The 26795-nt window shown below is 56.8% G+C and overlaps 1 protein-coding gene across 1 annotated transcript; it reads right to left on the reverse strand.

Annotated features, from left to right (window-relative positions):
- Window positions 1–10959: 10959 nt before the first annotated feature.
- On the reverse strand, window positions 10960–26076 carry GPR132 (G protein-coupled receptor 132). The gene is made up of 3 exons (XM_022575924.3): window positions 25982–26076; window positions 21506–21599; window positions 10960–14763 (listed from the first exon to the last, which is right to left on the reverse strand). The coding sequence occupies exons 2-3, from the start codon at window positions 21510–21512 to the stop codon at window positions 13742–13744; spliced, it is 1029 nt and encodes a 342-aa protein (XP_022431632.1). The 5' UTR covers window positions 21513–21599; window positions 25982–26076; the 3' UTR covers window positions 10960–13741.
- Between the last annotated feature and the right edge of the window lie 719 nt (window positions 26077–26795).

Genomic DNA, 26795 nt, shown 5'->3' on the forward strand with positions numbered 1-26795 from the left:
GGCGCCCGAGTTCCCGCGCGGCCGCGTTGGCCGTTGGGCCCGCGCCCTCGGCCGCCCCGCCCCCGGCGTCTCCCAGGTCTCCGCGCGCGGCCCCAGTGCGCCTGCGCTGGCCTCCGGAGGGCGGGGCTAGTAGGGCCGGAGAGGACGGGGTGGGGGAGGGGAGAGGAATAGGGTGGGGGAGGGGAGAGGAATAGGGCGGGGGAGGGGAGAGGAATAGGGTGGGGGAGGGGGAGAGGACCGGGTGGCGGAGGGAAGTCCGGCGCCTCTGCTCCCTGGACTGCTCGTCCCTCCAGGGGCTTCAGGTTTACCTGTAAGAAATGAAATCACAAAAGTCGAAAGGAGGGACTTCCCTGGTGGCTCAGTGGTTAAGAATTCGCCTGCCATTGCAGGGGACACGGGTTCGTGCCCTGGTCTGGGAAGATCCCACATGCCACGGAGCAACTAAGCCCGTGCGCCACAACTACTGAGCCTGCGCTCGAGAGCCCGCGAGCCACAACTACTGAAGCCCGTGCGCCTAGAGCCCGTGCTCCGCAACAAGAGAAGCACCGCAATGAGAAGCCCACGCACCACAACGAAGAGCAGCCCCCGCTCGCCGCACTAGAGAAAGCCTGCACGCAGCAACGAAGACCCAATGCAGCCAAAAATTAATTAATTAATTAAAAAGAAATGGAGGGGCTTCCCTGGTGGCGCAGTGGTTGAGAGTCCGCCTGCCGATGCAGGGGACACGGGTTCGTGCCCCGGTCCGGGAAGATCCCACATGCCGCGGAGCGGCTGGGCCCGTGAGCCGTGGCCGCTGAGCCTGCGCGTCTGGAGCCTGTGCTCCGCAACGGAGAGGCCACAACAGTGAGAGGCCCGCGTACCGCAAAAAAAAAAAAAAAGGAAAGGAGATGAGGTTTCTTTAAAAAATAACTTCTTAGTGGAGAGGTCCTAAATAGGATACACAGAAGGACTCACAAAACTAGATGAAAACTGTTATTGTCATGGTTTATTACTGCAAAAGGATGCAGAGATAAAGATTACGTCTTCCGTGTGTGGGGCTGGAGCCAGGAGGATCCGTGCTCGCTCGGGGCTTTCCACACCCCCACCCTAAATCTCATCTTAAACTATGTGGTGTGGCCCCAGGTCCCCAGCAAAACACTGCTAGCTGGCAGGACATCCCCTCCCAGGAACGGAGGGCAAAGACCACACCTCTCCTTGGGCAACTTTCCTTTCTTTACTACACTACAAGGGAAATCCCCAAGCTCAACGAAGATCTTATTTCTGTCATCTACTTTTAAATTATGACTGATGACATTATAACAGGACATCTCAGAATTTTGGGAATTTCATACAATTTTGGAATAGTTATATTAATACATACCCATACAAATATAAAGTTAAAAGGTTTAGTATTCCTTCTTCGTTAACAAGCGTCCCATGTAATTTAACATCAAATAAGCCTGAGTAGTTTAACATTTTACCGGGTGAGAGACAAATCCTTTGAGCTTTTGCAAAGGCCTGCTGGAAGAGCCCAGAGTTACTTCAAGGTCAGAAAGACTGCACTTACAACCCAACTTTTGGAAAGTTTGTCAAAAATATCAAAAGATTTTGGACGTTTGCTCACACAGGACAATGGACCATTAAGAAATGATGCTTAATTATCTATTTGACCAAAGTAATGATAAAAGATTTCAAAGATAAATACAAAAAGTTACATAGTTGTTAGCAAAATGTAGCTCTTTTAATATTGAGAAGATTCAGTTTTCTTAAGGAATCAAATACCTGATTAAGACAACCTGAAACACAGGAAATAATCTGGGTAAAACACAATTTTGGTTTTCTAAGCAGATTACTAAAAGGTAAGGAAAAACCTTTCACAATCTCTTATCAGAAGCAGGCAACAATTCAAGAAAACCTTGTCCTGTTAGCATATGAAACTTAGGTTTTAGTTTTACATAAGTACACTACTGATTTTAAGATTATTTTTAAAACCCTTGTAATAGCAATTCAATTTTAGCCATCTTGACCACACATAGATTTCCTTTTTTTAAGATTCCTTTTCCACAATCCTACAACTTAGTATTACCATTCAGCTTCTGTCCTGTCTTTCCTTTTTCCTATTCTGAAACAATCAGATTCACTTTAGAACAAAAGTACTTTCTTTCCCTCAACAAAGTGCATTTCCATTCCTCATACCTTTTCTTACCAAAAACACACATCCTACTTTCCTTGTATACAGAGTTGTTTTCCTTTATTATTTCTAGTAGTTTTAAACAATTATGAATGGTCTGTTACTAGCAAATTTATCAATACAATTCATAATTCCTAAAAGCATATTATCCTTGTAGTAAATTTTCCAGTGTGGCATGTTTACCAATAGACCAAAATATCTATTTCCTTTGTAAAGGAAGCCAAAAGTGAATGAAACTATTTTTAGTTATGTTTCAGTATTTTATCTTATTTGGGAATAATCTAGATGTTTAATGACTACCCATCATTTAATTTAACTTAGCAGAACTGTAAGGTTTCAGGTTACCAAAAAGGTGTGAGGAACCTATTTAAAAGGTTTACCTAGAAACTTGTATCTCATCCGCATCCATTCAATTCATTTGTTTTCAACAGTCATATTTAGATCACTCATGAAAAATTTTATCATACCCAGTTATTTTTCTTGCTGACAAATTATTTAACAAAGGTAACATGAACTTGTCTGACCAACAAACCCAGGTAGGGGACTTTCATGGTGGTCCAGTGCATAAGACTCTGCGCTCCCAAAGCAGGGGGCCCGGGTTCGATCCCTGGTCATCCGGGAACTAGATCTCACATGCATGCTGCAACTAAAAAAGATCCCATGTGCCACAACTAAGACCCAGAGCAGCCTAAATAAAAAAACAAACAAATATTAATTAATAAATAAATAACTCAGGTAGAATGCCTGCTTTTTTTTTTTAATTTTAAATCTTTTATTGTAGTTTGAGCATATTCATTTTTTTTTTAACATCTTTGTTGGAGTATAATTGCTTTACAATTGTGTGTTAGTTTCTGCTTTATAACAAAGTGAATCAGCTATACATATACATATATCCCCATATCCCCTCCCTCTTGCATCTCCCTCCCACCCTCCCTATCCCATCCCTCTAGGTGGTCACAAAGCACGGAGCTGATCTCCCTGTGCTATGCTGCTGCTTCCCACTAGCTATCTATTTTACATTTGCTAGTGTATATATGTCCATGCCACTCTCTCACTACGTCCCAGCTTACCCTTCCCCCTCCCCGTGTCCTCAAGTCCATTCTCTACATCTGCGTCTTTATTCCTGTCCTGCCCCTAGGTTCTTCAGAGCCTTTTTTTGTTTTTTAGATTCCATACATATGTGTTAGCATATGGTATTTGTTTTTCTCTTTCTGACTTACTTCACTCTGTATGACAGACTCTAGGTCCATCCACCTCACTACAAATAACTCAATTTCGTTTCTTTTTATAGCTGAGTAATATTCCACTGTTTATATGTGCCACATCTTCTTTATCCATTCATCTGTCAATGGACACATAGTTTGCTTCCATGTCCTGGGTATTGTAATTAGAGCTGCAATGAACATTGTGGCACATGACTCTCTTTGAATTATGGTTTTCTCAGGGTATATGCCCAGTAGTGGGATTGCTGGGTCGTATGGTAGTTCTATTTGTAGTTTTTCAAGGAACCTCCATACTGTTCTCCATAGTGGCTGTATCAATTTACATTCCCACCAACAGTGCAAGAGGGTTCCCTTTTCTCCACACCCTTTTCAGCATTTATTGTTTGTAGATTTTTAGATGATGGCCATTCTGACTGGTGTGAGGTGATACCTTATTGTAGTTTTTGTCTGTCTGTTTGTTTGTTTGTTTGTTTTTGCATTACGCGGGCCTCTCACTGCTGTGGCCTCTCCCATTGTGGAGCACAGGCTCCGGACGCGCAGGCTCAGTGGCCATGGCTCACGGGCCCAGCCGCTCCGCGGCATGTGGGATCTTCCCGGACCGGGGCACGAACCCGTGTCCCCTGCATCGGCAGGCGGACTCTCAACCACTGCGCCACCAGGGAAGCCCCTCATTGTAGTTTTGATTTGCTTTTCTCTAATGATTAATGATGTTGCGCCTTCTTTCATGTGTTTGTTGGCAATCTGTATATCCTCTTTGGAGAAATGTCTATTTAGGTCTTAGAATGGCTGCCTTCTTTTCAGCGTTGATAACTCCAAAGACATGTTTATTTTAATTAAACCAACAACTCCAAGTTAGCTTTAATTCACCAAAATTAATCCTAGATCACATAAACCCCCAAAGCACCTAGGCCAGTCTGTTATATTTTAATTCATATAAGGGCTTGTTTGTTTTTAAACCACTTAATTAGTGCCCTTTTCCAAATTAATGTTAACAATACCAACCAGAGATAGAAGAGAAAAATAATACCACACATCTACAACACATATATAGACACACATGAAAATACAGATAGATGCAAACAGGGACCTTACAGTTTCATTTAAAATTCTAGCCATGTCTCAGATATAAGCTCAAAAGAATAGTTAGATCCAAACTGTGCTGTAAGGATCCTTTTCGAGCTGTTTATGTTATGGAGTCAATTTGTCTTTTAGAAGCTTCTGCATACCAGTCAAAGAACGCATTACATGGTCTCCAGAGACGTTTGGAATCCTCTCTTTTAAGGGTGCCCCTTAAGGTGGACTTATTTCAAACAAAGTTTCCCCCTTTAGAACAGGATGGTGGCTTACCAAAAGGCTTCAACAAACAGAAACAGAAAGCAAGTTTTCTCCTAGAAGTTTTGGAGTATATTTGTCTATAATCAAAACCTAGGGCAATTGCTATTTAAATCTTTCCTTCTAGTTGTTATTTGCTCCAGTTAAGGTAGAAGCAGTAATTAAAGGTTTAGCATTTGGATCCAATTTTAAAGGGGCAGGTTTTTGCTGAGGAGGAGAGAGGGAGATGGTGCTAAGGGCTGAGGCTGAGACAAAGGGGGTGGGGTCTGAGTCAAGGGGGTGGGGCCTGAGACAAAGGGGTGGGGTCTGAACCAAATGGGTGGGGTCTGAGTCAAGGGGGTGGGGCCTGAGACAAAGCGGGCAGGGAAGACAAGACAAAGAAGCTGGGGGAGGGAACACAAGGAGCCCCAGGCTTCATAAGCCATTTGTTCTTTTCTAGGTTTTTGTTGTTGTTTTGGCCAATTTAGAAGCGGTATCTTGCAAAGAGGCAATTTTAGAGTTCTGTGCACGTTTGGAAGCTTTTAGGTGCCAATAAAAATAAATCTACCATTCATTTTGTTTAAGTTTCGGACCACGGTCCTCCGATGTAACCCTAACAAAAACGAGTTTGAGATTAAAAGCTCCCCATAATGTGCACTGTAATTCCGGATTACTTTTAGTTTGTCTGGCCCACTTAGTTAAAATGTGCATATGGGGGTCCATAGTTTTTGCATATGAAACTGGCCGGAGTCCCTGAAGGCGGACTGCCCGCAGAGAATTTAGGAGACTGGGTTGCCATTTCCCTAAGTTCTCCTGGAAACCCAGGATAGTTGCTAGAGTCCTTGCCCAGATACCAAAAGGAATAAACGTCCCAGTTAGCATGATCCCCAAAAGAGAACCCTGTTACCGCACTCCAGAAAACAACTGAGTACTTACCAAGGACAAAGCCTTGAACCGGAAAGGACAAAACCTTTCCAGATCCCATGTAAAGCCTGAGAGCTCAAAACACAAAAAGAGCGGGGTGTGGAATCCAAGAGCAGACGCGCCAAACCGAAAGCAGGCGGCGGCTCACAGAAGTGATGAGCACGGGGGCTCAGCGTGGGCATGCCACTGCATTCCACGAGCTGCCATCTCTCGGGGTTTGCCTCCTTTGGACCCCACTTCTGACACCAAATATGTCAACTTTAATCATATAGTAGCCAGTTATTTTACCGGCAAAAGTGAGTTTATTCAGGAATAGGCAGAGGAATAGCAATTCTGCAAATGCGAACTATGGTGGACCCCAGGCAAATCCAGAAAACAAGGAGGAGGAACTTGCTTTTATAGGGAAAAGAAGGGAGTTGGGAGGGGCTGTGATACCCAAAGAGTGGGAGCGAGCTCAGAGTCCCAAGTATGAAGACTTCTCATTGGTTGGGCTGTCGTGGGGCAGAGAGAAGTTTTCTTCTTCCTGTTGGATTGTAACTGGAGGCACCTTTTGTGGGAGTTGTAGGTAAACGTCGTTTCCTGTTTAGGGTAATTGATAATGCATAGTAGGCATGAGAGCTTCCCCTACAGGTCTGTCCCGGCTCCTACTTTAGTCTCTTTAATTCCACAAAACTGTGTGTGCTGCTTTTCTGTAAATTGGAAATTATTTCAAAACTAAAAGTTAGATAAAATTATATACACAGGGGCTTCCCTGGTGGCGCAGTGGTTGAGAATCTGCCTGCCGATGCAGGGGACACGGGTTCGAGCCCTGGTCTGGGAAGATCCCACATGCCGCGGAGCAACTAAGCCCGTGCGCCACAACTACTGAGCCTGCGCTCGAGAGCCCGCGAGCCACAACTACTGAAGCCCGCGCGCCTAGAGCCCATTCTCCGCAACAAGAGAGGCCGCGATAGTGAGAGGCCCGTGCACCGCGATGAAGAGTAGCTCCCGCTCACCACAACTAGAGAAAGCCCTCTCACAGCAACGACGACCCAACACCGCCAAAAAGAAATAAATTAATTAATAAAATTTAAAAAAAAGTATATACAGAAAATAATTCTATATAGTTTCCATGGGTGCCTATATAGGCAAGCAAATGTTTAGGAAAAGTGCAACTTCTGTAAGTATACATGGATGTAATAACAAAGGAAAGAAAACGGTGTCCTTATGAAACTGAAGAGACACGGCAGGGGAGGCGGCGTGAGAGAGCTGAAGGGAGTAAAAGGGGGCGATCAGCGTGTGGCCGGCACAGCTGCTGACAAGGAGCAGGTCCTGGGCACAGGGGCTGAGGTGGACTGGAGGCAAATGCCACCAGCGCTGAATAGGCCGAGGAGCAGAATGGGCCGGTGCAGAGCCCAAAGCCCCTCCCCTGCGTGCGGGCTCCCCGCTCGGACGGCGTTGCCCCCAGGGTCCCAGAGCAGCTGCAGCACCAGACCTTAGCACCCAGTCTCACGGGAGTCCTGGGGAAGTTTCTGGGGAAACTGAAGTCCTGGCCCACCTCTCACTGGCCACAATTGAACACATGCCTTTCCAATGGCGTTCGGCTTGGGGCAGAGGTTCTCCAGGTGTAGGCCTGCACCCCCAGCAGCAGTATCTTCTGGGAACTTGTTATGGAGGCAAATTCTCCAACCCAGAAGCTCCGGGGCTAGGCTCTGTCTGTCTGTGTTTCAACAGGCCCACCAGGGGATTCTGATGTAGGCTGAAACTTGAGACGCAATCAGAGCCCTCCCAGAGCGCAAACCCAGCAGTGGAGGGGTGGGCAGCGCAGGGCGGGCTGCCATCTCCAGGCGGGTCAGGAATGGTCATGATGGAGGAAGGTGATTATCTCCTGAGCATCAGAAACGACAGGTACCCTGCTTACCTCACCTGACACCCTGGGGTGAGGCTGGGAGGTGGTCTGGCAGGGCTGAGGGCAGAGCCCACTGGGGACCCTCAGCCACCCTGCCCACCCTCAGGCTGCCTGCCCATTGCCTGAAACCTAGGCCTCTGTCACTAGGGGGCTGTGGAGCCCCAGAGCCATGAGTGGGGGATACATGGGGGCCACTGGGGTTGAGGCCTCTCAGCCCACCCTCCTTTGAGCTGCGGTGGCCCCAGAATGTCCCTTCAGGGGCCTTGGGGCTGCAGTCTGGATGAAGGGGGTCTGATGTGTCTTTTTTCTTAAAACAGTTTTATTGAGATGTGACCACATACCATACAGCTCACCCTTTTAAAGTGCACAAGCCAGTGCTTTTAGTGTATCCACAGATACGTCAATGTTAGAACACTTTCATCCCCTCAGAAAGTCACGCCTTACTGCCCCGCCCCCAGCCCCAGGCGACCACTTGTCTCCCCTCTGTTTCTGTGGATTTCCCTACTCTGGACACCTCTGAGAAATGGCCTCATGCTTTATGTGGCCTTTTGTGTCTGGCCTCTCACTTGTCACGTTTTCGAGGCTCAGCCACACTGTAACAGGGGTCAGAACTCCATTCCTTTTCGTGGCCGAGTAACAGTCCGTTGTGTGACAGACCACGTTTGCTACGGACATCTGGCTACTGGGCATAATGCTGCTCCCAACAATGTGTACACGGATGCTTTCAACGCTCTTGGCTACGCCCTCGAGCGGCATTGCTGGGTCACGTGTAAATTTGAGGCACCGGCAGGCCGTGTCCACGGCAGCTGCCCCGGCTGGTGGCGGGTGTGCTCTGGGTGCCTCCCGGGAGGGCCTCCCTGCTGCGTGGCCCCGGCCACCTCCGCTCTGCCCGGAGCCCAGGGACAGGGCCACCGCCGGCCCTGCTGGTCCCCGCCCTCCCCGCCCCTGGGGTGCGCTCCCATCCCCCGGGGCCCAGCCCCGAAGCCCCGTGACCCTGCAGTTTCTCAGGATTCGCACGAGGCCGGGAGCACCGGTTGATGTCACCGTCAACCATCACGTCACTGTCACTTGTCACCGGGCGCAGGGCCTCTCTCGGCTTCTCTTCCCCTTCTCAGACCGGGCTTTGGGCCCGGCTCCGCACGCCCTGCCTGCGTGGCCCCGCGCGGTTTCTCCCGTTAGAACCGCTCTAGCGGGTCCGGATCCGGCGAGGAAGGGGCGCTCAGACCCAGGCCGCGGTGGGGCCGCCTAGTCCGCCGGCGCCGCCTCGGGTGGTGCTGCCCCCTGGCGGCCGCGGGCCGGACATGCAAGGCGCGTTCAGCCTCGCGGGTACCCTCTAGGGGCCGTCACTGGGACAGGCGGGCCTTGGTCATCAAGAACTTGGGTCTTCGCAGGACCCCGGGGAAAGACCACCCGGGAAGCTGAAACGAGGCTCTAAGTTTTGAGCGCCCACTCGGTGTCAGGCACAGCTTAAGCGGGGGACAGATATGATGTCAGTGAACGTCCCCAATAGCCCTGCGGGCAGGTCCTGTGGCCATTCCCAAATCCCAGGTCACGACGCTGGGCTGGCAGGGGTGAAATACCTCGTCCAAAGCGAGCTGTCCTCCGACGTCCGGGGTTTCCGGAAGGTCTTAGAGTAACACGGGGAGCGCGGCTGTTTCCCCGCTAGGACCAAGCACTCCCATGAATGTCAGCGTGCTTTCCTGTCCACTCAGGAGAGCCTCCCCGGCAGGTCCCTCTAGCAGGTCAGGAGGCTTTGGGCAGCAGTGTGCCTTCCTGGGGCTGTGCCGCCTCTTCTAGACCAACTCCAGACCATGTGACCCCAGGATTCCCAGCCAAACCGTTCAGAGATCACCTCCCCTGCCGCTGCCATGGCTTCTCCTTGGGCCTGTCCCCACGGGGTCTGCCCGGTGTGCACACCTGTGGGCTGCGGCCACTCGTGAGTCCGGAGGAGTGAGGGTGGGCCCCGGAGGGGGCCTGACCCTGCACCAGATGTGCGGGTGTATTTGTCAGGGCTGGGAGCCGGGGTGTGTCTGGTGGAACGGGGCTGTTAGGTTGTTGACTTTTCAAATACTTGGACACATGTGAGTGCTGAAATGTCGGGGGAGCCTGGGTGGGTCTCCCCAGCTGGCAGGGTGATCGCCCACGCACGCGACCATCGGTCCCTCAGGGAACAGCAACAGGCCCTGCTTAGACACGGGCCCTGTCCAGGGAGCTGGGAATACATCAGTGAACAAACAGCAGGGTGTCCCTCCAGGGAGCGCTGGTCTGGGACACACTTGAGGAAAGAGCCCAGGAGTGTAGCCTGGGCTGCTCGAGATGGCCGGGCAGCCCCGAGGGGTCTTGACGCTCCCCTCCTCAGTTCCTGCCTCCTTCCATGGACCCCAGGACAGCAAGGGTGGGCCTCACTGTGCCTGGCTCCCTCCCCACCTCGTGGAACTGTGGGGAGCACTTTGTGGAGGGGTGGATGGAAGAGGGGGAGGGAGGGTCAGAGGGAGGGGGGTGATGGAGGGAGGGGGGTGATGGAAGGAGGGGGTGATGGAGGGAGGGGATGATGGAGGGAGGGGGGTGATGAGGGAGGGGGGGTGATGGAGGGAGGGGGGTGATGGAGGGAGGGGGGTGATGGAGGGAGGGGAGGCTGTCTGACCGGCTCTCAGGCTCTGTAACCCCACTATGAACGTGAGAAGCTTCCCTGAGTGACGTGAGTCAGATGAAGGAGAAAGGTTGTGGTCGGTGAACGAAGGTTCAGCTACGATATTAGGGGAGGGGAGGTGTGTGTCGGGGAAGACTGTGCCTCGGGCCAAGGTGGGCCCTTGACCACTGCCTCCCCAGCTGCTCCCCAGGGTCTCAGCCTCAGGGGCAGGGCCGCCTCACGCCCTGGGTAGCCCTGTGTCCAGCACGGAGCTGGCAGGTGACCGGAGCCCAGTCCCCCACTCTGGGCCCCCCGGGAAGCCCCTCCACCAAGGGCTGTGGATGGCGGATTGGGACCTGGCTGGGCCCTGAGCACGGAGCCTGCCCTCCCCAGCAGTGACAGCCCCTCCACGCAGCCACCTTCTAATTTCATGTGGCCCCATGTCATCCTGCAGGCACCCTCTGAGACTCCCCGGGGGCAGAGACCCTCCAGGCCACCCCTCCCGGCAAAGTCCTGGCAGCCCCTCACCTGAGCCAGCGGCTCCTAGGGCCTGAGCCCTGCCTCCGCCTCAGTGAGGAGCTGGTGGGCCGGGCGGTGCTTGACGGGATCCTGCCCGGGGAGAACGGGCCGTTTGTTGGTTGCATGATGTCAGCAAAAGATGGAAAAGTAGGCAGTTCCCAGCCAGGGTGTGAAGAGGTGGTGGTGAACTAACGGGGAAGCCCCTTCGCTGGGGGCTGGGGGCTGGGGGCTGGGGGCTTGCGTCCAGGGTCACATCACACACACACGCACACACACACACACACAGGCTGTCTTCTGAGACAGTGCTGTGAGAGGACAGAGGGAGAGAGGAGGGGAAGGGTGGACAGGCCGGGCCCACCGCTAAGGCTCACGCACCCGCTACCCCCGGGCCAGTGTGGATGAAGCCCCACGGCCTGAGGGTGGAGGGTGCGGACCCATCGGGCACAGTTCTCAACCAGCTCGCATCCGATTCCCCTGCACCTTGCACAGCCTGGGCACCCTGGTGCGGGCGAGGCTGGCTCTGAGCTCCCTGGGGAGAGCGGACAGAAAGCAGTGCCCCGCCACAGAGCTGCTGGGCCAGGATGACTGCGGACCAGGCAGGGCCAGCGCCGGGCGTCCAGACGGCCCCTGGGGCCCACCACGCGGCCTTGAGATGGAAGGGGCAACCCGGAGGGACACAAAAGGGGGCACGTGAAGACAGAAGCAGAGATTGGGGTGATGCAGCCACAAGCCCAGGGACCCCTAGAGCCACCAGAGGCTGAAACGGCAGGAAGGACTGTCCCCTGGAGCCTCTGGAGGGAGTGCGGCTCTGCCGACACCTTGATTTTGGACTCGGGGCCTTGGAGCTGTGAAAGGGTAAATTCCTGTTGCTTTAAGGCCTTTCGTCCTGGTTTGCAGTCATTTGTTTTGGCAGCCCCGGACTCTCATGGACGGAGAGGTGGGGACCCTGCTCACAAGGCCCTGCTGCTCCCCTCGGTGGGAGCACGAGCTTTACCTCCGTGACTGAAATTGAGGCGTAAGATGCCGAAACCCCGGGGCCAGTGACGCTGCCCGAGAGGCTAGGGTGCAAGGACGGTCCTGGGGAGCGGTTTGCCAGGTGAGGGGGCTGGAGGGAGGGCCCCAGGCTGGGATTTCGGATGCCAGGAACTTTTCCTAAAACTGGCAAGGAAGCGGCATGAGGCTGCCAAGAAAGGGTATTAATGAAAAAGATAGAGAGACTCTACCATCATTCTTTTTTTTTGTACAGCAGATTTTCGCAGCAACTGGGAGGCCAGAGCACAGTCGTGGGGTGCTCGCCCGGTAACCGTGTCTTCCCCACGTTTGTCATGGTCACCGCCAAGTGGACGGTGACAGGTGCGGAGCGACGAGGAGTGGGCAGTGAGTCTGGGGGCCACTCCTCCCCTGGGAGCCACAGAGCATGGTTCTCGCTCCTTCCTGCCATTTGTAGTGGATAGACTGGTGGCCTCCGGAAGGATCCGTCTCGTCCTACTCCCCGGAATCTGGGGGCGGGGCCTTATTTGGAAATAGGCTTTGGCTAAGGATGCAGCGCTGAGCTCACCCTGGATTATCCAGGGGAGCCCTAAGTCCAAAGAGACAGAGAGGGGGGTGAACCCGGGGTGGGGGGGCACGGCAGCGCCAGAGGCCAAGAGCAAGGCATGGAACCCGCTGCCTGAGATTCGCCAGAAGGAGCCCTGCCCACGCCTTGATCTCCGACCTCCAACCCCCAGAAGGCTGAGAGAATCCTGTTTGCTTTACGCCCCCCGGTTTGCAGTAATTAGTTACAGCAGCCCCGGGAAGTCATACGTCAGATGTTGTCGAAACGTCCTGTGATCCCGGCCCTGAATAATCCAGACTGTTCCTGGAAGCCGGCCCATCACCTGGAGAGCCCAGGCGCACGCCCCTCCCCCAGGGCTTGGCCCTCCAAGAGGTGCCTAGAGGGAAACGTTTGCCTGAGAAGGTAAAATGATATTACCCCAGGTTAGGAAGTTGGCACCGACGTGTATTCTTGCATTTTTATTTCTAAACGTATTTTCTAAATCACATATCCTCTCAGGGCCTCTCACAATGAAGAACATCCAGCGCTGCTGCCTTAGGGAAATGCGAACATAAGCGGTGGGTGTGGTCAGCCCCCAATGCCGACCCGCTGAGGTAGGTGTCACTGGCCCCTGTCACGGATGCGGGAACGGAGGTAGCGCTGTGACCTGGCCTGGCCCTCGGCGGCTTCTCCCCGACAGCGGAGCTGGGAAGCCTCGGTGCGGAGGACTTACCGCCGTCCTCGGAGCCCGTTGGCGGAGTGTCACCCTGCCTGGGGTGTCCCCCGGCCCTCCCGGCTGATGGGCATTCCTGCCACGAGCACCTGGGGCTCCCTCCGGAGGCCATGTGGGTGCACCCCGCCCCCCGGCTCCCCTCAGGGTCTGCAGCACAGAGAGGCCCCAGCCGAGGCCCCAGCCAAGTCCCCGTAAGCAGCCACCTCAGGAAGGGGCAGGGCTTGCACTGACAATCTGGGGCAGAAGAACAAAGGCCCCGCCATGTACTATCACGGTCATCCAAGCAACGCTTGCAGAAAAGCGCGGAAAATAAAGCCATCACGCGGAGGCTGACAGGCACCTACCGCCCGCAGGGCCTGTGCCAGCTGCTGGCAGCACCATGTGGCCACACGGCCTCTGCCTGCGACCCTGCAGTGCGCTAATAGCCGAGAGCGCCAAGCAGAACAAGCCCTCCTGCCTGCCACGGGCTCCCCCTGCAGCTGGCAGACTCGCCCTTACCCTCGGCGTGCTGCCACCTCCCTTGTGGGGCTTCTGCTCCCAGTGGAAAAGCCTGCAGGGCTGGGACCCACAAGGGGCAGAAGCTCCAGGAACGAGAAATCTGTGGCGTGTCGTCCAGAGGGGGCTCCACAGCCAGCGCTGTGGACGCTGGCAGGCAGGCTCCGTGGGAAGCCGAGTGATCGGCCCTGGACTCCCACGCTGGGTTCAGCAGGACCCCCTCGGTCAGGCCCTCCAGGGTGCATGGCGAGGCCGCGCGCCCGGCGGTGGCCCCGGTGGGCGGACAGGCTTGGGGAAGGCGTAGCCGTTTGTGAGCTATGTGGGCGATCGTGCCTCCTGTGAATCCTTCGAATACGTGAGCTTGGCGACGTCTGTCTTCATGGACCACTTTTTCCACCCCTTGTGGATTCTGGACACTTCTTGGCGTGAAACTTTTGTGGCCAGCACGTATATGATGGGGTCAGCCACGCTGTTCACCGTGGCCAGGCTCAGGAACACCACGGAGACCGTGTACAGTTTGATTTCGAAGGTGCACACAAGGCCCCTGTCTCCTTTGTAGTAGGAAAAGGCTATGGCTTTGACCAGGAGCACCAGGTGGTAGGGAGTGAAGCAGAGCAGGAAGATGGCCACGACCGCGACGGCCAGATGCTTCACCTTGGCCTTCTGGGCGGCGCTCAGGCCGGTGCTCATCTTGATGCTCCTGAAGATGCGCTCGTTGGTGAAGGCGATGACGGACAGAGGGATGGCGAAGCCCACGGCGAAGCGCGTGTAGTAGTACCCGGCGATCTCGCGGTCCATCGGCAGCGTCTCAAAGCAGGTTTCCTTCTCCTCCATCTGAAACACCGGGTAGTGGACGAGCCCCACGAAAACGAAGACAGACACGGAGACGAGGATGGCGGTCTTCTGGTGGCGGCGGCCTCGCGTCTCCAGCGCGTATACCACTGCCAGGAAGCGGTCGCAGGAGATGCAGCACAGGAAAAGGATGCTGACGTAGAGGTTGCAGAAAAAGACGTAGGCGGTCACCTTGCAGGCCCGCGGGCCCAGGAGCCAGCGGTGCCCGTTCTGGATGTAGACGACCCAGAGTGGCAGGGTGCTGGTGTACAGCAGCTCGCACAGTGCCAGGCAGAAGAGGTAGACGGCCAGCACGTGGCCCTGGCGCGCCTGCAACAGCGTCAGCCAGGCCGTCAGGCAGTTGGCTGGCAGGCCCAGCATGCACACGGTGCTGTACACAGTCACCAGGAACACCCTGCTCTCGTTGAAGGGCACCGTGCAGTTCTGGGGAGATACGCCAGTCAACAGGGCCCCTGGCAGAGGGCTGGCCACCGGCGTGGCGTTTCCTGTGGGGCAGAGACAGCGTGAGGGCGGGTGTCGCTGGGAACCACCTGAATCAGATGTGCTGGCGCAAGAAGGCTCTTGTCAGCTGCGGACTGGGCGCGCCAGGGTTAAAGTTTTCCAGATGGTTTCCTAAAGTGATCCTAAATCCCCCATCCCCCAGCCAATGGCCTCGAGGGTACAAGGCCGGCAATACCGCGTCCTTGTCACCAACAGTCATTTTCCAAAGTGCTGTTTGTGGGCTTGAGGAGACTTTATTCTCTATTCGCCTTCTGTTATGAGTTGAATTGTGTCACCCCCCACCCCCCCAAAGAAGATATGTGGAGTCCTAAGCCCCAGGACCTCAAAACGTGACCGGATTTGGAGATGGGGTCTTTACAGAGGTGACCAAGTCAAAATGAGATCTTTAGGGTGGGTCCTAATCCAGTATGACTGTGTCCTTATAAAAAGGGGACATTTAAACCCAGGGACACGCGTGAACGAAAGCCGATGTGAGGACAGGGAGAAGACGGCGATCCCAAGCCGAGGAGAGGGGCCTCCGAAGAATGCAGCCCGCCCACACCTCCATCTCGGACTTCCAGCCTCCAGGGCTACAACAGAAGAAATGTCTGTGATTTAAGTCATCTGATCTGGACTTCCCTGGTGGTGCAGTGGTTAAGAATCCGCCTGCCAACGCAGGGGACACGGGTTCGAGCCCTGGTCTGGGAAGATCCCACGTGCCACGGAGCAACTAAGCCCGTGTGCCACAACTGCTGAGCCTGTGCCCTAGAGCCCAAGAGCCACAGCTACAGAGCCCACGTGCCACAACTACTGAAGCCCACGTGCCTAGAGCCTGTGCTCCACAACAGGAGAAGCCACCACAATAAGAAGCCCGCGCATTGCAACAAAGACCCAACGCAGCCAAAAAATAAAGTAAAAAAATAAATCACCTGGTCTGTGGTCCTTTGTTACAGCAGCCCTAGCAAACAATACATCTTTTGCATTTACTGAGTTGTTTTTAGTCTCTTTCCCCCTTTATTGTTTTGGAGATTATTAAGCCATTTTTAATCTTTTCGAGAGGACCCTGGATGTTTTAATGTGCGTATTTAGTAGTGTCTAAAGTTAGTCAGAACCTTCACCTCCTGCGTGGGCACAAACCCTGGGACGCTGTTGCTCTAACGGCCCCACGTTTGGCTGATGTGCAGTTCTGGTCCCAGTTATGTTAGTCGTGTGGGCTCTTTGCCTGTCTAACCCCGTAGGTCAGATGTCGTTATTATTACTGTTCCTGCCGTGGTTGTTGTATTCACACTGCCCCTCCCTGTTCACAGGTGCCCGCGTGTCGGCCAGACTTCCACCCGCTCCCTGCCCTCCATCTGCTGCATTTCCAGGGTCACTCCCTCCTTTCCCTGAGGACGGCCCTCGCGAGCCCTGTGGACGAGAGCCTGCCCCAGCTTTGGTTCATCTGAAATGCACTTTTACCCCAATTCTGGAGGACGGTCCCCCCAGGGGTCTGATTTAGCTCCGGCCCCGCTGCAGCCCGTCTTCTGGCTTCTGAAGCTGCGACGACGGCCAGTTGCCGTGCCCTCGGACCCCTGAATCCGAGACTCTGTACACCCCAGTGCTCCGGATGGCCCCCTGTTTGCCTCCTGGGGCTCTGGTCAGGCACGTGCTGGACCTCTTGCCCTATCCTCACCTCGCTCTGCACCCTCCCCCCCTCCCCCATCCTGCAGGACCATCCGTCTGTCCAGGCAACCTACTGACATTGAACTTGAGTTTGTGAGCTCTTTGTACCTGTGTCTAATTGGTGGGTTTTTTTTTTACTCATTCACTCCGTTAAAACTCAGGGATCATGTCTTTCACTTCTAGACACTCCATCTGGCTCCCTTTCGAGTCTCTTGTTCTCTGCTTATGTTTTTCCTTCCGTCTCTGATCTCACATTCACCCGACGTACTGATGTCACTGTGTGTGGCCTTCCCAGCACCTGCAGTCTTGGAGGCAGGGCCCCCGCCACGGCACAGTGCCTGCACACCCTCCCACAGGCCGGCTCCTGCGCATGTCTTGTGGCGGTTGTGAGCTCACGCCTGATGGGGCGTTATCCATGGGCGTTTCCTGAGTGGGAGGGGCTGTCCTCCGAGGGGTTGTGGGCTCAGGTGGCCGGAGGGCAGGAGTCCTTGGATTTACTCCAGGGCTGGTTTCCATCCAGGCCTCATAGCGGAGCTGAACTTTGGGGTCCCTATGCAGGTGTCCCAATTCAGAGCCCACGCTCTCCCCACGTGGGAGCCAGGGCTCACCTGCTGTCCCCTCAAGAAACAAGCGGTAAGGAGTCAGTCCATAAACATGAAACGAGCCCTGAAACCTTAGGCCTGTCAGCGTCCCTCTGCGGACTCTAAGCGTCAGTTACATGGGACAGTCGCCACTGTCAGCCGTCATATGAAGCCCAGCTCAGAGCGAGCTCGGCGTCACACAACCCAGGGCTCCCCACAGCCCACGGCCCGCTGCCCGCTCCCGACTTCCCTCCACCCCTGCGGGCTCAGGCAAGCTTTCACGACGCTCTTCAGATGTGTCACCTGGGCTTTGCGGGGTTCGCACTGGGACCGTGCAGAGCTGGGCTGGTGGGCCACGGCATGGGAAGTGGAAGCTCACCAGGGCTTTGGGGTCCCTGCTGGGATGGGGGGCTGGGAAGAACCACAGACTGGCACTGGGGGCTCCTCCAAGCTCCAGTGCCTGCTTGTCATGGAGGACCCAGGAGGATGGCGGGACCTGGATGCCCACCTGCCCTCCCCTGAAGCCCTGCCTGGAACACCAGCTACCACCCCTCTCAACAGGGGGAAAGAAGCCAGTGGGGAGGGGTGCTCCAGGCACCTGCGAGGTGGTGCCCTCGCCTGCCTTCCCACCGAGGGGACAAGGAATGAGTCACAGGACCAAGCGCCCTGCTGTAGGGGTGAGCCCTCTGCCCCCCGTCTAAGGATCCACGGACACTGCGGTGACTCACACCGGGGGCTCCCCGGGCTGAGGGACCCCACACGACATGCGGAAGGAAGCCAGCGTGTCCCAGGCGCCCTCCCTCTCCCGCCCAGCCTGCCTCTCCTGGGTCGCTCTTGTGGCGGTGACCCCAGCACCCACTGCCTGACCTGTGCCCAGAGCCTCCCTGGACCCTCTCCCTCCTGACCCGCCCCTGGGACCTGCCATGCGACAGGAGCATCTGGGTGGCCATGGGGGGACGCGCATCCCCCGGAGCCTGTGCCCTGGCCTCGGGAGATGCTGTCCCGTTTAGGCCCTGTGCACCTCGGACAGCAGACTGTGGGTGGAGCAGCCCCCTGAGGTCAGCGGGAACCACAGGCAGCGCCCGGTCGCAGGTGGAGCTTCACGCTGCCGCTCAGCTGCAGCAGCCTCTGGCGGTGATGGCCCCGTGATCCGGCCAGGGGAGTGGACAGCAGGCTGGACAGGCCTGGGGTGGCCTCAGTGACAGCAGAGAACGTGGCCCTTGCTTCCGCAGCCCGTGACCCCTGGGCCTTTCCACACGCACATCCAACAGCCAAGGAAACCTCGGGGCATCCCAACGCTGACATGGCCGTGGGGTGGTGGGCAGCCGTCCGGGATCCCTCGGGCTTCGAGGGCCCTCCCGAGGGACTCAGCCCCAGTGCCCATGCATGGTTTTCAGCACCCCCCGCCCCCCGCAGGGCGACCTGGTGCAGAAGTTAGCGGCAGGCCAGTGAAGGCGGGCAGAGAGCAGCGCTCGTTCTTCAGCTGAAAGCTCGCTGTGAAGGTCCCCAGGGTGATGGAGCTGTCGGCCCCCCAACGTGCTCCCAACACCCTTTTGTGCCACTCACTTGTTTTTCCCAATTTTTAAAATTCTGGTAAAATATACCTAAGATAAAAGTGACCATCTTAACCATTTTCAGTGTCCATTTCTGCGGCACTAAGTACATTCACATTGTTGTACAACCGTCACCATATCCATTTCCAGAATTTTTCATCTTGCAACACTGAAACTCCGTCCCCATTAAGCACTCAGACTCACTGCCCACCCCTGCCCCAGCGCTTCCTGTGAGTGGGTCATAACGAATGTGTCCTTCTGGGGCTTTTTAGCTTTGCATCATATTCTCAGAGTCCATGTGTCAGAACATCCTTCCTTTTTAGGACAGAGTTATAGCCCACTGTGTGGATGGACCACATTAGGGTTTTCCACTCTTCTGTCTGTGGACACTTGGGCTACTTCCACATCTTGGCTATTGTGAGCAGTGCTGCCATGAACATGGGTGTGCAAATACCTCTTCCACACCTGTGTTCACTTCTTATTTATTTTTGGCTGCGTTGGGTCTTAGCTGCCACACGCAGGCTCTTTGTTGTGGCGCGTGAGCTTAGTTGCCCCGCGGCATGTGGGATCTTAGTTCCCTGACTAGGGTTTGAACCCGAGTCGCCTGCATTGGAAGGCAGATTCTTGAGGGATCTCCATACTGCTTTCCCCAGCAGCTGCTCCATTTTCCGGTCCCACCGACAGCGCACAGGGGTTCCCATTTCTCCACATCCTCGTTAGCACTTGGTATTTTTGTTTTGTTTTGTTTGTTTGTTTGTTTTGCGGTACGCGGGCCTCTCACTGTTGTGGCCTCTCCCGTTGCGGAGCACAGGCTCTGGACGTGCAGGCTCAGCGGCCATGGCTCACGGGCCCAGCCCCTCCACGGTATGTGGGATCCTCCCAGACCGGGGCACGAACCCGTGTCCCCTGCATCGGCAGGCGGACTCTCAACCACTGCGCCACCAGGGAAGCCCGACAGGCGGATTCTTAACCACTGTGCCACCAGTGGAGCCCCAAAATTCACACTTTTTTTTTCTTTTTTTTTTTTTGCGGTACGCGGGCCTCTCACTGCTGTGGCCTCTCCTGTTGCAGAGCACAGGCTCCCGGACGCACAGGCTCAGCGGCCATGGCTCACGGGCCCAGCCGCTCCGCGGCATGTGGGACCTTCCCGGACTGGGGCACAAACCCGTGTCCCCTGCATCAGCAGGCGGACTCTCAACCAGTGTGCCACCAGGGAAGCCCAGTATTTTGGTTTTGACAGTGGCTGTCCCGATGGGAGCAAGGCGGTCCCTTTTCTGGGCCCCCACTCATGGCCCTAACCTCTAGGATGTGGGCTTAATTCCACGTGCAGACGGAGGGTGTCGGGGAGTCATCAGACCCGGCTGTCAGTTCTCCACACGAGTCGGGCTGCACCAAGCGGGGGGGCCGGCGGTGTGTAGGGGAGCACCGGGCTGTGGAGGGCGGTTCTCAGGTGGGAGAAACGTGACACCTGTCTGCACAGGCTGGCCCTGCTTGGACGGCTCGTCCCTCCCAGCCATGCGAGTCCTCCAAGGCACCAGCCCAACCCGCTGGACCCCAGCACTGCCCTGGCTCCATCCCAGCACCGATCCTGTCTTGCCACACTCCGGGGGGCAGAGCGCAAGGGAGCCCCAAACCCAAGTGGAGGCCCAGGTGAGGCCTGTGGGCCCCCCACTGCTCCCAGCCACCCCTCCAACACTGCCCACCCCCCAGGGTGCCGACTGGACTCAGTATAGCTAGTGCAGCCACATGCCACCTGCTGGGGCCACAGGGCTGGCACGTGGCCTCCCGTCTTCACCTGCCTACACCCAGTCCCCTCCCCCAAGCCGTCTGGTGACCAGCACTGAGCACACAGGTGAGAGCCTGCCCCTCCCACCACGGGGCACTCAGAGGACTCTGACTGCTTGGGAAAGGAGTCTCCCAGGCTGGGGGCACACGAGACCCCGGGAGGGGAAGGAGGCTCTGTGGGGCATCTGTGGCTCGGCACAGGGTCTCTCACAAGAAGTGGGCAGGATATGAGGCCCCGGTGGACCCCAGAGCCTCCACATCTCCTTCAGTCCTGTTCTTGGTTCTCTTCTAGCACTTCAAGAGAATTAAGAAGTGCGTGCTTCCTGATGTCTTCATGGAAAGCCTCCAGCTTTATTTTGTTTTTGTTTTTGTTTTTGTTTTTGTTTTTTGCGGTACGCGGACCTCTCACCGCTGTGGCCTCTCCCGTTGTGGAGCACAGGCTGCGGACGCGCAGGCTCAGCGGCCATAGCTCATGGACCCAGCCGCTCCGCGGCATGTGGGATCTTCCTGGACCGGGGCACGAACCCGTGTCCCCTGCATCGGCAGGCGGACTCTCAACCACTGCGCCACCAGGGAAGCCCGACAGGCGGATTCTTAACCACTGTGCCACCAGTGGAGCCCCAAAATTCACACTTTTTTTTTTTTTTTGCGGTACGCAGGCCTCTCACTGCTGTGGCCTCTCCTGTTGCGGAGCACAGGCTCCCGGACGCACAGGCTCAGCGGCCGTGGCTCACGGGCCCAGCCGCTCCGCGGCATGTGGGACCTTCCCGGACCGGGGCACGAACCCGTGTCCCCTGCGTCGGCGGGTGGACCCCCAACCACTGAGCCACCAGGGCAGCCCAGCCTCCGGCTTGACTGTTTCTGAGCTAGTTTTTATTTCAAGAAGTCTACTTTTTTTTTTTTTAATTTATTTGGCTGCATCAGGTCTTAGTTGCAGCATGTGGGCTCTAGCTCCCTGACTAGGGATCGAACCTGAGTCCCCTGCATTGGGAGCGCGGAGCCCTAGCCACTGCGCCACCAGGGAAGTCCCTCGAGAAGTTTACTTTTGCATGCTAATTTTTGAAGTAATTTTCCCTGTTATGAGACAAACTGCATTGGTAGAAAAATTCTCATGGGCTCCCTCCTAAATGTTCCAAGTCAAAGGAGGCATGGGGTGGGGCTCTCACCTGTCATGTCTGACAGCTCTGGGCTCAGGATGGGGCTGTGGTGTATGTCATATAACGATCCTGTTGAGACGTTTCCTCCAGAGTTTCACGTGACCTGGAGAAAGGGTGGGTTGAAATTGCTTTACGGAAATCAGATTAAATCACAAATTAAGTTATTTGACAAACGGTTAGTGAGCATGTGTTAAGTGCCAAGTCTTGTCTTCATCCTGTGGGACACGACAGCCGAGGCTTAATATAAAAAGGACTCCCACAAATCCACAGAAATAAGTGTCGAAGCTGATCATTCACAGAAGAAGTAAAAGTACCTCCTACAAATTGGAAAACGCTCAACTTCACTTATATAGTCAAAGAAATGCGAACGTAAACAACCCAACAGTGGTCTTTTCCTTGCCTATCAGACTGGCAAAAATAAAGAACTTTAATTCTTAGTGTTGGCAAGAGAGTGAGGAAGTGGGATCCTTCACTGTGTTGGGAGCATAAACGGGCACAGATGTTTTCTAGCACAATTTGGTAACATGTCTCAAAAATCTTCAATGTGGGCTTCCCTGGTGGTGCAGTGGTTAAGAATCCGGCTGCCAATGCAGGGGACACGGGTTCGAGCCCTGGTCCGGGAAGATCCCACATGCCATGGAGCAACTGAGCCCGTGCGCCACAACTACTGAGCCTGCGCTCTAGAGCCTGCGAGTCACAACTACTGAGCCCACGTGCCACAACTACTGAAGCCTGCACACCTAGAGCCCGTGCTCTGAAATAAGAGAAGCCACCGCAATGAGAAGCCCGTGCACCACGAGGAAGAGTAGCCCCCGCTCGCCGCAACTAGAAAAAACCCGCGCGCAGCAACAAAGACCCAATGCAGCAAAAAATAAAATTAATTAATTTAAAAAAAATCTTCAATGTGCTTCACTTTTTTTTTTTTTTTTTTGCGGTACGCGGGCCTCTCACTGCTGTGGCCTCTCCTGTTGCGGAGCACAGGCTCCGGACGCGCAGGCTCAGCGGCCATGGCTCATGGGCCCAGCCGCTCCGCGGCATGTGGGATCTTCCCGGACCGGGGCACGAACCCGTGTCCCCTGCATTGGCAGGCGGACTCTCAACCACTGCGCCACCAGGGAAGCCCTACACTTTAAAAAAAAATAAATTTATTTATTTTGGGGCCACCAGGGAAGCCCTGTGCTTCACTTTTGAGCAGATAAAATCCTTTCTAGGAATTTTTCCTGGTGAAAGAATGACCTGAGATGCAAAGTGCATGGACATTGCTCCTGTGAAAGGGCCCGGGACCCCGGGGAGACTGCCCACGACAGAGGTGGACGGGCTCACGGGTGCGGGCAGATGGGGCAGGATTCTGGCCCCCCCACCTCTCTGCTCTGCTTCCTTCTGTGCCCCTAACGTAAGCTCCATCCTGTCAGCTAGACAGGGTCTGGGGGAGGCGGGCTCTCTAAACCCTTCCTCAGCCAGCCTGGAGCCAGGCCCAGACCCCACCCACAGCCCCTGTCGGGCGGAGCCCCCAGCCCCGTGGGGCGTCGGCAGGTGCAGACCCCGCCCCCCAACACTGGGCAGGCCGGCTGTGCTGACAACCGATGAACCACCGGGAAATAACAGGAAGCCAAGGTGTTTACCTGAAGCTGCAGAGTTCATCGACCTAGATTTGTAAGCAAGACCTCGGAAATACAGACAAAGGTAAGGCGATGCGGCAGCACAGAAACGCATTGACCTTTCGAAACTGACGTCCTGACGGACTGGTGGGCGTGGGCCTGGAGGGTCAATGGGCCTCCCCTGTCCATCCCTGCACCCTCGTTGCTCAGCCAGCCCCCTGCAAGTCAGGCAGGGGGCCACCCAGGGGCGCTCTGCCTGAGGTCTATACCTGGCCCTGAGACCCGCAAGCAGAGCGAACTCTCCCCTCTAAGGAGATGGCCCAAGGTGCTCAGGGTGGCCACCCAGTGGGGCCAGCGTGGCACGCGGGTTTGTGGCCCGGTCAGCTCGGGGGTGAGGGAGGGCTGAGCCTGATGAAGGGGGATCCAGCAGGGTCTCCAACTGTGAGGGTGGCCCACATGAGCTGCAGGGGTGCCACCCCACCTGGGAGCTGTCCAGACGCCCCTGAGCCCCATGAGCCTGGGAGGGACACAAAAGCCTCACCCTGGGCCCGATTCCTTTGTCAGAACTGAGATTCTGGAAAACTGGGAGGTGGTCCCTTCCCCCAGGGGCTGCGCCGCCCGGCTCTTCCCTGATGCAGATGGCAGCAGAAAGGGGACCACTGTCTCTAGAAGTCACTTCTGCAAAAGCCAGAGGAAGCGGCCCAACTGACACTGTGCGGTCCTGGGGCCCCTGCTCGGCCCCCCTGCCCTGTGCAGTCTGTGCAGAGCACTGGTTCCAGATCCGGGGCCGTGTCCCTGACTGTCAGGCGCACCGGCAGGGTGCGGGGGTCACGTTGAGAGGACCGGGGGCCACAGAAGGCCCAGGCCGGAGCAGCCAGGCTCTGGAACCACCCCACGCCCGGGTGCGGTCCTGCCCCGCTCGCGGCCACAGGCCTGGGCACCTGACCCAGGGCCCAGCCCCGGCCTTTTGCCCAGCAGAGCTCAGCCCAGCCTTGGGCTTCGTCCTGGCCTTTCCCTGCCCAATGGACACATGGCTTCAGGTCTCCGCCCGCCCCGGCCTCCTCCCGGCGTGGCCGTGCACTGTCCCCTCCTGGTGTCCCCACCCTGCCAGCCCCAGAGTGCCCGTGGCCCCTCCCCACCGGCAGCTGGGGCTGTTGCCGGCCAGGAGCCCATAGGCCTGGGTGCCCCCTCGTCCTCTCCCGGGGTCAGGTGCCAAGAGGGATGCATCTTCCACGCCAGCAGCCTCACTGCCCTTCCTGCCCCACATGCCAGCCTGGTGGGCCCAGGGCCTCCGTCCCCTCTCTGTGCTCCAGGGTGGCTGTGACAGCCACAGGCCATGGGGTGGGTGGCCCAGGTCAGCCCGAAGCCCCTACGCACCCACCCCTGGGCTCGAGCGGCCCCTGCCTCCCGCCCCCACCCCCTCTGGCCCTGGGCACCACCCTAGTGCCTGCACATCCCCGAAGGGCCCACGGAAGCCCCACAGGAAGCACTGCGTCCGGATGGATGCTCACATGACACGGTGAAGAGCGACCTGGCCGCCGGCGCTGGTCCCTGACGCCCTACGCCCTGCGTGTGCAGTGGGTCCCTCCCGTCATTTACGATACGCTTTCAGACGTTTCACTCTGGAGTTTTTCAAACAAACGCAAAAGCACAGGGGGCGAGCCCGCGTCCAGCACGCCCGCTGCCCTCACCTCCCGGTGCCCCATCGCACGCCGTGGAGCCTGGTCCCCGGCTACTGATCATCACTGTGGGTTTGCTGGGACGTCTTTACCCTTTCACCACGGCTGGGCCTGTCGGGTGACTTCCAACCTCTCACTCCCACCTGCTCCCACTCAGAGCTTCGACTTTATTTCTGTCTCTGCGCAGGTTACACTTTGGGGAGGGAGCTCCTGACTTATCAGGCCCTGCAGCCCCTGAGCTCCTTGCTCTCGGGCAGCTGAACCGGGGCCCCCATCTCACCAGCACAGCAGGAGTCCATCTCCATTTCCCCCATTTAGGTAGATTTTTTACAATGTGCCTTCTAAAACGCACCTCCACTTCTTCAATGGCTAGGGGGTGGAACACTGCACCCTGTCCCACCATCACCGGAGGCGTCTCCGTCCTCTCCCTTCTGCCTGCAGGAACCCCTACAGCATCACCTTGTCACTGTCCAGGCAGAGACGCCAGGAAGAACCCCTTCCTCAGCGCCCAGCTCCTGCCCACCGTTCTCGGCAGACACCTACGGGAGCCCCCCCACAGGGCCTGGCGCTGGACACCGTCCCAAGAAGCCTGCGAGCGGCCCAGCCTCAGGACCAGGCTGGCTGCCCACCCCAGCAGAGACCCCCTGTCTTTCTGTCCCTCCTCTCGCCCACGTGCCTCTGGCCCCACCAGGCCCTGGAAACCAGGGTGGCCACGCGTTATACCCACCCCGCCAGGCTCCCCACCACCTCCGAGAATCAGCGGCAAGCACGCAGCCCCAGGGAAGTCCCTGAGTGCCTGGCGGAGGCCCTGAGGGACCTGGGCCCCCGCGCTGGCCCCCGACGCCCTATGCCCTGCGTGTGCAGTGGGTCCCTCCCGTCATTTAAGATACACTTTCAGACGGCAAGGAGAGCGTCCCAGGGGGATAAGCCCCCAGCTCCCGGCTCCCAGCTCCCAGCCGGCCCAGCACTGCAGCCGGGGGGCAGGGGACTCTGCAAAGGGGAATCTCAGCAGCTCTGAAGGGGCCGCAGAGGGACCGTCCCTCCCCCCAGTCCCCCGCCCTCCACCGCATCTGTGGTGCCCCGGGATCTCTCTTGGTGAAGGAGCCCAGGTTAAGACCCTCCACCAAGCCCCCACCTTTATGCCAACGAATCACTCTGCTTTCAGACCCCCACCCCGACTGCTCCCCGCACAGGGGCCCGGGACTTACTCAGGGCCCGCCCGGCGCCAGCCTCGTGCTCCCTCCTTGCAGGCCCAGTTGAGAGCTTTCAGGAAGTAGCAGGAGTGTCTCTAAAACTCCCCAAACCGCAAACAGAGCGAGACCTCAAGACCTGGGGTTGGCCAGCCCGCCGGGGTGTCTTCTCACTGGTGTTGAGACTGTGGCCTCATCGCTTTGCTGAAAACGGCCTCAGTGCCACTTCTCGTGGTCCTGGCAACACCCAGACCTGCCTTCCCTCAGGACCTTCCTAGGCGGCTCGGGCTGGACATGGGACCAGCTCGCATGAGCTACTGGTGCCTACTGCTCCCAGACAGCTGCGGCTGGGCACCCAGGGGCAGGGACCCCCGGGGAGACGGACCCCAGCTCCGCAGGCCCAGGCCTGGCATGGCCCCTCACAGGCCGCTGGGCACAGAGCAGGGCTGCCTGCAAGAGGCCTTGCCTTCCCAGGGACACACCCGTGGGGCACTGGGAGCAGAGATGCTGCCCGGCACTGCCCACCGTGGCCCCAGGACAGCACCTGTCCTCAGCGCCCAGACGTCTCACATGGAGCCCGCCCTCCCCACTCCCCATCCTGGGGTGGGCCAGCACACCCCGTCTAGGTGGTGTCTCTGAGCCCCTAAAGCCGATCCCAGCCAGGCCAGGTGGCCTCTGAGGGTGGGTTTCTCTTGAGAGGCCGCGTGGGATCCCCCAGGGACCCAATGTCCACGCTGGCGGTGGGGGGGGGTCTGTGTGTCTCTCTCCGGCTTGCAGGATCACAGCCTAAAGCATGTGGCCAGTGTCCTCGGAAGATGCGGGGGGCTGCAGG

Source organism: Delphinapterus leucas, chromosome 2 (assembly GCF_059928025.1).
Source record: "Delphinapterus leucas isolate spDelLeu-1000000601 "Yukka" chromosome 2, BTC_Dleu_Yukka2, whole genome shotgun sequence".
Taxonomy (NCBI): Eukaryota; Metazoa; Chordata; class Mammalia; order Artiodactyla; family Monodontidae; genus Delphinapterus; species Delphinapterus leucas.